This window comes from Lycorma delicatula, chromosome 8 (genome assembly GCF_047948215.1).
Source record: "Lycorma delicatula isolate Av1 chromosome 8, ASM4794821v1, whole genome shotgun sequence".
In the NCBI taxonomy this organism is placed as follows: domain Eukaryota; kingdom Metazoa; phylum Arthropoda; class Insecta; order Hemiptera; family Fulgoridae; genus Lycorma; species Lycorma delicatula.
Window position 1 is genome coordinate 46160283 of NC_134462.1, and position 13364 is coordinate 46173646.

Below are 13364 nucleotides of genomic sequence, written 5' to 3' on the forward strand. Positions count from 1 at the left end.
AGTTACATCGGTAACGATCACTAAAGCCACCAACAATCTCATAAACAATCAACTAATGATCATTTGAGCAATCATCAACCACTATGGCAGGAATCAATCACTAAATTTGCAGGAATAAACCTGTCAATGGTGACATAGATATTCGTTCCACCAAACAACCGACGCCCATCAACCATACCAGTGTACGAAGGCAACTCTCCAGGCATATTACATACCTGTAAATCACGCTGAGCTAAAAAGCCCTCAACCAATTCACCGCCTTCATCGGTAAATCCGCTATGCCACAACAGTGACTTAGTGTTAACACCCGCTCCAATAAGGATTGGACAGAGAATCTGATAATTTATCCCAGACCTCAAGATGACGATCAGCAGGAAAATATGAACTTGCAACATATAGTTGCAAGTTCTGAACATCTACGCGAACAACAACATGATGATTATCTGAGAGCTGTCGCAAGAAGACACGATCTATCTCCTTTCTGCACACAACAGCGGATATTCTGGCAGAACCACAGTATAATCATTTCCAATACTGAGAAAAAACCTGGACCACCAGACACATGGATGCTGAAGAACAACAACATCCAAACCCCTACGAAGAGCAACCTCATCTAGTTCTATCTGTACAATGTAAGCATTCTGTGCATTTAACTGACCAAATTTAACCTTGTAACGCGAAAGAATTCATATACATATCGACAGCCCTCCGATAAAAACAACTACTCCAAGAGTGTTTAGAGTTCTTCTTTGCGGTCTTACAGTTCGCATAAGTAGGACCCTCTGACTTTTTGGGACAAGTTTCATCAGATTTGTTTGCAAAAAAAATGCAAGTACCGCTCTTCATTGAGCCTTGATCATAAGAAAGGGCCTATGAGATTTTCACCAAGAAGACCAGACCACACATTAAACGAAAAAGTCCGTTGGAAATGACTTGTAGCAATCTCATGGGGATTTTCTTCTGTTTAAGTGTGAATGTTTCGATAATTTACAATGTCATTTATTGTAAAACAGGATTCATCAGTAATTAGAGTATTACTTAGGAAGTCCAGATGATTTTTACGTTTTCTAATAAACCATCCACAGAATTTTATCCGTTTATCAAAATCAGATGGTAATAACTCTTGTACATGTGTGTTGTGTGGAATGGGTATTATTGTTGCTCCCGTACGTTCGCCACACAGTGATTGCGAAACATGAAAGCGATGCGACAAACTTCTGGTGCTTGAGGTGGGAGATAATTGAACTGCATTCAATATTGCTTCTTCGGCATTGCCATTTCTCACGAAACGTTTACGACCAGCAACGAATTGTTGTGGTTTAAGCATACTTCTGTTTCTCGAACTCGCCTCTCCAAAGCCTCAAATGTTTTACGATCCGGTACTCTTCGATCTGGATAATTTTCCTGGTATTCATGCACCGCAGCCAATCCATTTTCATTTACTTTACGATAAATTAACAACATGACTGTTAACTCTCCAAATGAAAACAAATTTGTGGTACCACCCACTGTGAATGACTAACTGAAAAATAACAGTACAAACACCACTCACTGAAATGAATATTCAATTCGGTGTCATGCTAGAGACTAAACTTAATTGTTGATCAGTTTTATTGTCAACCTATGAGAAAATAAACATTTTTAATATGGTATAGAAAGATGTCTTTCAAATTTATTTTTATAATTTTTAGGATTTGTATGTAAATTGTTCTGTTTAAAATTGTATCACTTTTCCGATTCAGTTTGTTTATTTTGATTCTAATTAAAGTTGAACTTCTCAAATTTAATCTTAATAGATGTTATTTACATTAATTTTCTAAGAATTAAATTCTTTACAAAGTTAACTAGAAATTTTTATTTGTTTCTTGGTAAATTAAGTTATTTTATTCAAAACCTAAAAAAAAGTGTATTTTCCAATAAAACGTTTTCGTATTTTACTTCGTTTTTCTTAAAACCTAAGTGAGATAGAGGTCTGAAACCACTTTGATTCAATTTGTTAGATCAAAAACCAGAAAGGAGGGCCAAATTTACCCCTCAACTTCTACCCCAAAAAGTTTTATACAGTTTAATATCACAGAGAAAGCAGAAAGCAGGGCTAAGTGTTTTGCAGGCCGAAACTCGCTAACGAGCCGTTTTCTTATCTATGTTATATGAACATTTTTCTTATTTTTGGCTATAAAATCATCTCACGAGAGATAGCCGTCCAATTTGGAATCACGTGCTTAGTCAGCTAACAATATTTTAACAAGACCGTTATGGCGGGCCTGAGTAACGGATTCCTACCAATTACTATGAAAGTAGTAATTAGTGTAATAATTGGAGCAATCCAGAAAGGGACAAAAAGGAGAACCCTTTTTGTAAAGAATTGGTCCGTTCCACAATCATCTTTTGTTATATTGCTCGCTGACACACAATGAACACCTGATGTACGGTGAGAAGAGACCAGGTTTGGAATTCGTGGGAACAAAAGCCTCGGTCAACTGTTCTTAGACTTCAACTTGGGTCCAATCCGTAGGTAAAGAGGCTAGAAGTATAAATAGCCCAGTAAGACCAGTTAAAAGAGAGTTCTATTAGAACCAGTCTGCGAGGCGTTACGGCGTCGGTCTCGCAAGAGCAGTTTTGCAAGAAGTCCAGCGAGGAGAGGCTGCGAGTTGTGTGGGTTCGGCGGAGTTCTGCGAACCAGTCGAGCGAGAAGGTTATAACGACGGTCCAGCGAAGAGATTCACAGGTCTGAGTCTGCGAGACGTCAGTCCAGCGAGGAAGGTATTGAATCCAGTTCGATTCGAGTAGGGTGACGCCACGTTTAAATCCAAGTATACAAGAAATACTATCGGTGAGTGACAATAAAACTATAAGTGTATAAGTGAAAGAAATAATGCAATAGACTTCATTCATTAACTGTTAGGATAGATAGTAAAGGTATTTGCAAGTGAACACTATATGATTGTTTGTTAATACAAGACTAGCGGTTCAAAAGGGTTAAAAATTCTTTTATTAACTGTTGAGGTGTATTGCTCATAGTTATAAAAATTGTTTTTTCATTATCATGCTATTTTTGAAAAAAAAATAAGAAAGAATAATGAATTCAAGCATATGTTATCGGACTTGAAAAGATGGATATGTGAATTTATGAATATCATTACATGTTCTGAATTTGCTACCATGTGAGAAATACTTTAAATTTCACCTGTTGGGGCAAAAAAATTATATTAAATATACTGCTACTCTGAATATTGAATTTCCAATTATAACTGTGGATATTACATGAAGCATTCTTCATACAACATTGTATTTACCAAATCAAGGAAAAATATCACACAAAAAAAATACAGAGTAAGGAAAAATATCACACAAAACAGTATACATACAATACAAATAATTTACCATATATTACCATATTACCAATAATACCATACAAATAATTTCATTATTTGATTTTAAAGGTAAAATTCATTAAATGTTATCAATACAAACACCTATTATAGGACCATTACAACTTTTATTAACAGTTGTAGTGATGACCTGAAGAAATTATATTAGTGTTAAATTAATTTTAAACTGTAAGAATAATACTCATTTTTTTACTTTATAAAGTGATCATATCTGTACATAATTTTCCTCAGCAAGGCTTTTTTAATTGTTTTCAATATTAATTCAGCAGAGCTGACGTTATGGGATGAGGTTAAACATGGTACTATTTGATTAGTATCTTTTCTTTTTTTTTTAACCTCCAGGATCATCATTAGGTACTGCTTCAGAGGATGAGATGAACGATTTGTAGCATGTGAAAATGCCATGCCTGATTGGATTTGAACCCGGTATCACTGTATCAATTTATTTTGTAAAGAAAAAAAAGAAAGATTTTTTGTAGCTATATAAAGTTGTAAGATTCTCTTATAGTTAAATTTGTTCACCACGGTAAAGAATTCCTTTTTAAATTCCTTCCAATACATTATATTTTATCTAAACTTAGCCTTGATAAAGATATAAGGGCCAGGATAAACAATTATAGTCACTGTAATCACAAAAAAATTAACACAAGGTAATAAAAAAAAATCAATCATTAAACTTTTTATGAATAAAAAGTTTTTATTAAAAATTTTAGTTCAATTTTTTATGAATAAACTTTATGAAAGAATAACTATAGAATGACTAATAACAATTAAGAAAAAAAAAGATTTGAAAGGTTTTGTGTAAAGAAATAGTGTGTCAGCTTACAGTAATATATTTATTACACTATATCATGACACAACTTTTATTATTTATTACCCTATTCTGGTATACAATATATGAAACATGATGTTTGGTCTGCACTTAATCACTTATAATGACTATTAACGGATATAATTTACAAGTTCAATGTCTGAGAACTTATTCATATTGACGGCCTTTGAAGTCAATTACTTCCGGCCCTATATTGATTCCACTGTACACACAGAAATAAAATTTAATTGGATAAAAGCAGTAGACCAAAGAATTAATTACTCATACATAATTATTCAGCATCAACTTTATCAAATTATTATTCAGACTTAAATAATTCTAACTTATTTTTACATTAGCCAACATGATATTATGAATATAATATTAAAAATTATATAAGAAAGAGCTCAAAAATTGTTCAGTACAATGTTTATTAATTTTTTATAAAAGCATACAATAAAGTTTTTTAGATAATATTATTCTACTTCTAGCTAGGAAATAATGGATATTTAATCTTCTTTGATTTATGAGTAGGAAAAGGAATACTTTTATATGTTAACTGAACAATTATTAGTGTTTCAGAAAAAAAAAAATTCTGATTTAAAAAATGTATTTATCTTAAGAATAAACTTCTCATAAAAAAATTATAATGATAAAACAAATGTAAAAATTGAATATATATAAAGTATAATTCAAGCTACAGTCATTTTGTTTAACTACACTCTTCATTAAATTAGTTGGTATATTAAGTACTTACTTAATCTGGAATTATATTTTATGACGGGGGAAGACCATATATTGAAACATAATAATCATATTATAATCATAATATTATATCATTATTGATATATATCAATAAGATATAATCATATTGATATATATCAAAACATGTAGTTTTGATAGGTTAGTTTCTATTACAACATTGATATTGCGCAAACTGATTATTAAAAGATTAAAAATAATTGAATTAACTGAAATACTGTTTTTTTTTTTTTTTTTAATTTACCTTTATTATTACTAAAAGATGAATCTCTTATTTACATATTTACAATATAAAAGGATCGTAAGAAAACTTAAAGGTACTAGAAAAAAATGTTCCAGTTGATTTTTATGTATTAATGTAATATTACTAATGTTTGTGAACTTAATTGTAAAGTTCAAAACAGCATCTTAAGCCTTCCTACTTTAGATTTCCATTCTTGATTAATATCTACTTTTCATACCTATAATATTATTATACAGAGTAATTCATGAGAATGTAACAACAAACTTTCAGGGCAAGTTCTACTGCTGAAAATAAAGAAGAAAATTCATATAAACATAGGTTTCGTTTTATTTTTCTTTAACCTCCAGGACCACCATTAGGTATTGCATCAAAGTATGAGATGAATAATTTGTAGCGTGTGTGAAAATGTCATGCCTGAGCGGGATTTGAACCCGGGACCTGCATAATAAACATAGGGTTGGAAACAGTTTATCAGTAAGTGTCGCCTGGTGAAAAATTTCACCCTGATTTTGTATCTTCTGTAAAATTAAGCCAGACTATAATTCTTGAGATCCAAATAAACGGGTAAATTTAGTAGTTTCATATAAAATCTGACCTGAAAAGTGAAAAAAGAATAGGTCCCACAACTGTAATTTTAGTAATTTCAAGAAATCTGGGGTAGAAGACAAAGGCAAAGGTGCAGAAATTAGGTGAAATCTTTCACCAGCTGACACTCACTAACAAAAGTGTTTCCAAACTATGTTTAATGAACTTTGTTTTTTATTTTCACCAGTAGAACACACCCTAAAAGTTTGTTAAATTCTTTGTGAATCACTTTGTATAATATTGATTCATCAATAAGATAAAAAGTTGTAAATATGCCTTTTGAGAGTTCTTTCAGGCAGGTCTTCTCTTTTATCTTCTTCCTTAGAATTTTCTGTCAGCTCTGGTAAATCCATACTTATAATTTCTTAATATGTGAGGCTAGAACTTCTTTAATATCATCACAAGTTATGTTTATCAAGCCTGTTTATTGAACAATATTTAATAACTTCTTATTCATGCTGGGAACAATATTTTTGACAAAGCTTATATTAGCAGAAATGATATAATATTGAAATATATGGTACATTAAATGTAATGCTTTTATCAGTTAATGAGTAACATAACAAAATAATACAATAAGACGCTAAATTATGACTTTCTGTATGAATTTTAATTCAATGATTTTATATATTTTAGTAAACAATTATTTTGTAACCTTGGTCTAAAAATTTCCTCGCACCATTAATTTCAGCCAATTGAAAAATATGTCTTTACCTACTGTAAATATAACAATAGATAAAGAAAACTTTATGCTTACTAGATTCAAAGGATTTTGCTCTAAAATATATAAAATCTTATTTATTGGTAACAACTCTTTTATACACTTGTATAGAAATTCTACATTTTTCCAACAGATATCACTTTACGAATTAGAAGACACGTAAATCCACTTCAAAGCATGTTATCAGGATTATTTCAGGACTGTATATGATAATAATTAATAATATACTAAAAATTGATAAAGATAATCAATCTCTTTTAATTAAAATCAAAACCTCTATTCGTTTTTAACAATATTCTTAATTTTTGTACAACATAAATTAAACAACTCCTATCAACTGAATTTTTATTATGATTTTGTTAAAAAAAGCTCTCAGTATAAAAAATCAATAAAGAACTACATTATTTTGATAAATAATGGACTTCATAGTATATAAAAAGTATATATATAAATACATATATATATATATACATACAAACTTTTTACGAGTCTAGATAATACATAGACGAAGATAAATTGGAAACATCATTTTTATATTGTTGTCAGGGTGTACTGAACAAAACATATATCATAATAGTCATACAAAAGTTCTCATTCAAATTTTTATGGTACCTAATCAATAAAATATAATTAGATGCAGATTAATGACACTACACAGTAATGTTACAATTGTTAGATATTGCTTAGATATACCAATGCAACAGTATACCAATAAATAAACTATGTAATTCAAATATTTTTTGGAATCTTTGCTTAAATTAACAAGTCCATTAAAATTTAGATAATTATTACTATTATTATTAATCAATATTAGCAGAGCAAGAGAAAGTATAAATAATCATCTTAATCTGCCACGTATTAAATCTACACCAAATATGAAACTAAGTTATGTACAATGAATTTTTATACCAGTAGATCAACTGAAAAATATGAACCCCCCCCCACAAACACAAACACACACATATATATATATATATATATATATATGGGAAGAGATCTATTTAGAAAGTAATTTACATTTATCTGTATTAGAAAAAGAACTAATACAGTTTCATATTTTATTATATGCAATTATAAACCACAATTTTTTACTATTTTTCTTTTCTATAATAGATTACAGACAGACAAATTAAGTCACCAGTAATATTTCAAAAGCTTTGAATCACATTGTTCACATTAATTTGAGCTACCTTTCATACTAATTGGCAACTTAACATGATCATCATCAATGTTCTGGGATGTAAACCATTTTTCATATTCATTAAGAAATTGATAATCATTCGGTGCTAAATTTGAGTAATAAGGTGGAAGATTAAAAAAATTTCCCATTTGAATTGCTGGAGCAAAATTTGAATACATTCAGTAGTTTGTGATGAAGATGTTGAACAAGAAAATTATAGTGGAGCTGCCATGATTTTATTTGTAATGTCTTACAATACGTACCTCTGATTTGATTGTGGTGCCATATTCCATGAAATCAAACAAAACTTCTCTTCTGTGTTAAAAGAAAGATGTCATGATTTTTCTTAGAGAAAATATTTTTTTGGTTTTGTTGATGAGTGGCCACTGATTGATATTTTTTTTGTTACAATGTTTACATATCAAACTCAATTATTATTGCCCATTAATAACTTCAACCAAAAAAGCATCATCTTCATTACTGTAATACTCAAAAAACTTAACCACTGATCTTACACATGGTGTCTTGAGTGACTGTGAAAAATGTTTTGGAATACAACAAGCAGAGGCAAAGCTTTTGATTTAATGAAATTACATATATTTTACAAGTTATTATGGGTGGAAAAGGTACTATGACTATTTTTTTTCAATCACACAAACTAGAACTATTGAATGAATCTAATCTATCAAAATTCTAAAGTGTATGAGAAGGATTATTATTTTTTGTAAAATTTATAATCTAATTGAAAATTAACAAGAGATATTTCAATTCATTTTTTCATTCCATTCCTATTTACACTAACTTATAACCTCAGTTTAACAATTTCACTCTACATCATCATTTAAAACAAATATTTGCTTATCCTACCTGAAGATTGAATTAATATTAAGATTTCTGAGACATAATATAATAATTGATATATTAATGAAAAAATACTTTTTACATTCATGATGAGAATCAAAGGTCAATTCTATATGTAATATTAAAAATAAAAACTATCTAAATACAAACAACAGAAGAATATTTTTAAAGCTAATTTATTATTAATACAATGCTTGAAATATTAAAAAAAATATATATGTATAAATGAACTTACCAGCACCCTTAGCATGAACTACTCTTTCAGGTATACGTTCTCTGTCAAAATGTGAAAGTTCATCTAGTAATGAAAAATCTTGTATAAGGATAGGTCCTTTAGGTCCAGCAGTTAAACTATTTAAATGATCATCAACTGGATTCCCAGAGCCAGTTGTCATTCGAGGAATATTCTGAAAATGTATAAAACTTCAATTATAAACTTCTATATTAGAAAAACCCATATATACAAAACAAAACAGACTGCAGTAGAAACCTGATAATTTGACATAACTTGAATCAACCAAATCCAGATCAACAAAAGTAAGGATTAAACAGAAGTTACCTACAATATCCCATATTTTCAGTAATAGTTAAAGTATTCCATCTCTCAAACTCTGGACTTGTTTCTTTACTGGACTATGTAAACAACATTTAACATAAATTTTTCATTATTTTATTTTAACTCCATATTAATTTTTTCTAAGTACAAAACAGAATGTATGTGGAAAAGTAAATGCATTACATACTGTCTGATAACATATAGCATATCAAAATACTGAAATTTAATAATTTAATTAGGTGCATAGGATTCAGAAGAAAGTTAATATTCTATTTTTTTCAAAATTATTTTTATAGAATTATATGACATGCCATAACAAGTCTGATAAACCACAAGCTCAATTTATGATTTAAATCCAGTTTATACACTGTATGAAAATATCAATTAGTTTCAATCCAACTTTTAGACAAAATGGCTAAAGCAAGTGGTTGGCAGATACCATTGGTTGATTAATGCTGTTCGATGATGGTACAAAACCCAGACTCAAGTCCAATTAAAGTATATATATTACCTGGTTCTGAACCTCACCATCCCCACATTTACTGAATGTTAGAACTCATTTATTTATTTTTATAACAGTGAGCTGATGCTCTACGACAGCTACCAATGGATGACAATGAATTTTGTAGTTGTGAAAATGCCATGCTTGATGGGCTCAAATACAGAATCCCCAGGTGGATGCTACCAGTCCACAATGGAGATCAACACTACTTAGCGAATGCCTGACTTCAGTCTATGCAAGATCAACTTCATTTCTTCAATTGAGTTTACAGATTTTTGTGAAGTAGAATATACTTAAAATAAAAATAACTTAAAAGACCTATTTCTGAAGATATAAAAAAGTCTTTTAATGTACATAAAAAAAATTATGAATGAAAAAGTTGTAAAATTGTGGGGTCAATATCTAAAGGGGTTGTTTTAGGAGATCAATTTTCTCAAAATTATGCAAACATAACCCCACTTTATATTAAGCTCAGTACATGTGTGCATACTTACCTTACCCTTTAAAAAAAACAAAAATTCTGTTCCAAAATTTCCCCTTCCCCAAAAATTGAAAAGCTATCTTTTTTATTGTATATTTTTCGACCAAATTTTTTTAATGTCTTCCTAGGCATAGTAATAATGCAAATGACCCCCAAAAAATACTCTGAGATAATGTTGAGGGTTGGGGAGTTGATTAGAGTTTAAAAATATTGATTTTTTGAATTTTTCAAAACTTTTTTGGTTTATTTAAACTTTTAATAAAACCAAAGTTTTATTAAAAGTTTAAATTATAAATTTTTAATAATATAATAAAATTTTATCATACTTCACCTCCAACCTCAAAGAACAAAATTCTAGGTAACTTTTTATTGTAAATTTTTTACGTGGATTTTAAAAACATTTCTCCCAATTAACAAAGTAAACATAGCAAAATCAAAACAATTTTCTTGTAAGGTGATTTTGGAGCAGAAAGAATAAAAAAAATAATAATTTTTTGAATTTTTAAAACTTTTTTTGGGTTTATTTAAACATAATGATAATTTTAAAATAAAACTTAATTATAATTTTTCACCCAAGAAAGAAATCTTGGGTAACCTTTTTCATGTATATTATTTTTCCACTATATAAGAATATCAGTGACAAATGCCAGAAAAGTATTATAACTATATTTTCAGTTTTTACTTCCTTGTACAAAGTAAAGGAAGTATTGTGATTGTAAAAAATTGTGGTTTTCAGATTTCAATGGAAATATCTATTTTGACCATCCTTGAATCTATTTTGACTACTTTCGGCGTGACGTCTATACAAATCTGAAAACCGAAATTTTTTGTGTTCACAGTACTTCCTTTACTTTGTACAAGGAAGTAAATTACAATAAAAAACAATTACATTTTTTCATCACGTTTTATTAGATTTTTTTTCTATACTAACACTGAACAATTATTATTTATTTACAACAATCTATTAATTTATTTTCTTTGTCTATTATCCTTTTGGAACAGCTAAAGGCTGAAGACCACTGATGTAATATGTAAGCCACATAATGGAAGTTTATAGGGAACAGTTGAATAATGACTAAAAACAGAAGTTTGTGGTAGAAAACAAGTATGAAGGTGGTGAGGCTTAACTGAACCAAGAATTAACAGTATGCAGGTGCTACATGGAATAAATACATGAAAAATAAAAGCTATAACACAATTAACAGGATAAAAAACTTGTTTTATTTTGTCAACAGATTTATTTTACATCTTGAATGATTTTAATTAAATTTCATATTATTAAAGCGACTACAGAAAAATAACTGAATTACAATACATAATTAAATACTGTGATTACCTTCAACAAAACAATACTTCAGAATGTTAAATGAATACTTAATGTTTTTAAAAAAATATTACACGATAAAAACAAAAACAAATTACATAATATGTTATATTCTTGGAAAATTCTAACTGATTATATTATAAACAATTTAACATTATACTATTTTAACTACAGAAAAAATAATTAATTTCACAGTACCTAGAAAGAAAACAAAACACTTAAAAGTCATATGAATACATACAAATTAATCAATATTGCTATTACTGAGCTTTTGCACTACAGGAGCATTTAGGAGAATATATAATAAAATAGAATTTCCTAATTTTTAAAAAAAAAAATATACTTTATATATTTTTCCTGCATATGATTAAATTAAAAAAAAAACTTTTTTTTTACTGTAAGGTACTAATTTGTTGATAAATAACTGATAATAAGACTGGGTCATTAATAAGATGGTTTTATCTGGATAGGCCAAAGTTAAAGAAAGTTGAGAGCAGTTTCCCTGCACTAAAGTATGATTAAAGATTAAAGAGCATGGCAAACTAATTATGTATAAATGAAATTCTTTCATTATAATTAAAGAGAGAAACGTAAAATACATTATAAAATCTTGAATACATTATTATAAGAAACCCTAAAAAAAAATTCCAATTTAAAACATATTTTTAAAACTTAACTACTATCTAGTTATTCTTGATCAAAATATTCCTCCTGCAGATTTATATATTTTTTGAAATTTATAATTCACAGAATCCAAAAATATCTTAAATTCTGTATATATATGTATAAAAGTGTTTATTAAATAAAATATATATTGGGTACATTTTTGCTTTATATCTTAGAGACTGTTTAATCTACAGTCATGAACAGTAAGTAACTTTTATATTATGAGAACTGATTTATAAAATTTCTAAAAAAAGCTACTTGTAGGGAAGAAGATATAAAAAGGCAAAAAGGCAAGGTAAACAATATAACCTACCGGGTTGGTCTAGTGGTGAACGCGTCTTTCCAAATCAGCTGATTTGGAAGTTGAGAGTTCCAGCGTTCAAGTCCTAGTAAAGCCAGCTATTTTTACACGGACTTGAATACTTGATCGTGGATACCGGTGTTCTTTGGTGGTTGGGTTTCAATTAACCACACATCTCAGGTATGGTCGAACTGAGAATGTACAAGACTACACTTCATTCACACTCATACATATCACCCTCTGAAGTATTATCTAAACGGTAGTTACCGGAGGCTAAACAGGAAAAAGAAAGAAAGAAAGAAAGGTAAACAATGTAATACTATTACAGAAAAATGAAAATTTTTTCATTTAAGCCCATACCTTAAAACGTTTAAAATATTTTAGTATTTTAACTTACCGACTTCATTTTTATTAAAATAATTAATCTCTAAATAATGTATTATCAAGTGGAACAGTTTTCACTATCAATCAGACGAATAGGAGGTAATTTTCCTAAAGGAGCTTTAATATACCTAACCTAAAAAAATTCCAATACAACAGAATTATTAAATTTTTATTTTTATTACTTAGTTTTTTAATAATTTGTGTCTAAATGAGCTATTATCGAAGTGGAGTCAGTTCAAAAGCTCCAACTTCCACTGTCATGTTGACATTTTAAAAAGGATTATATTTTCTTAATGTGGCATTTGTCAGGGTAGAAGTAATTTAAAAAAGAGAAAAAAGTAGAAAATAAATTATAAAAATTTTTTTATTATAAATTTTCCATTCCAGTAATTCAAATTATTTTTATTTGAAATGCTCTCAACTACATTTTATAATACATTAAAAAAAAACCTGAATTTGTGCTAATTTTTATGGTATTTAAAAAAAAAATCATTCAAGAATTTATTACTTTTCTTTTTAAGAAAATAAGCAAAATTTTGAAGATATTAAATTTCAACTTTATGATTCAGGGAAAGACTATATCCTAAACTGCAT

At 28.6% G+C, this 13364-nt stretch overlaps 1 protein-coding gene across 1 annotated transcript in view; it reads right to left on the minus strand.

Annotated features, from left to right (window-relative positions):
* Cat (Catalase) overlaps nt 1–13364 on the minus strand; it is a 114074-nt gene that overhangs the window by 34699 nt on the left and 66011 nt on the right. The window contains exon 2 of the mRNA XM_075373824.1: nt 8792–8963. Coding sequence (XP_075229939.1) covers nt 8792–8963 — 172 coding nt within the window. The remainder of the gene's footprint in view (nt 1–8791; nt 8964–13364) is intronic.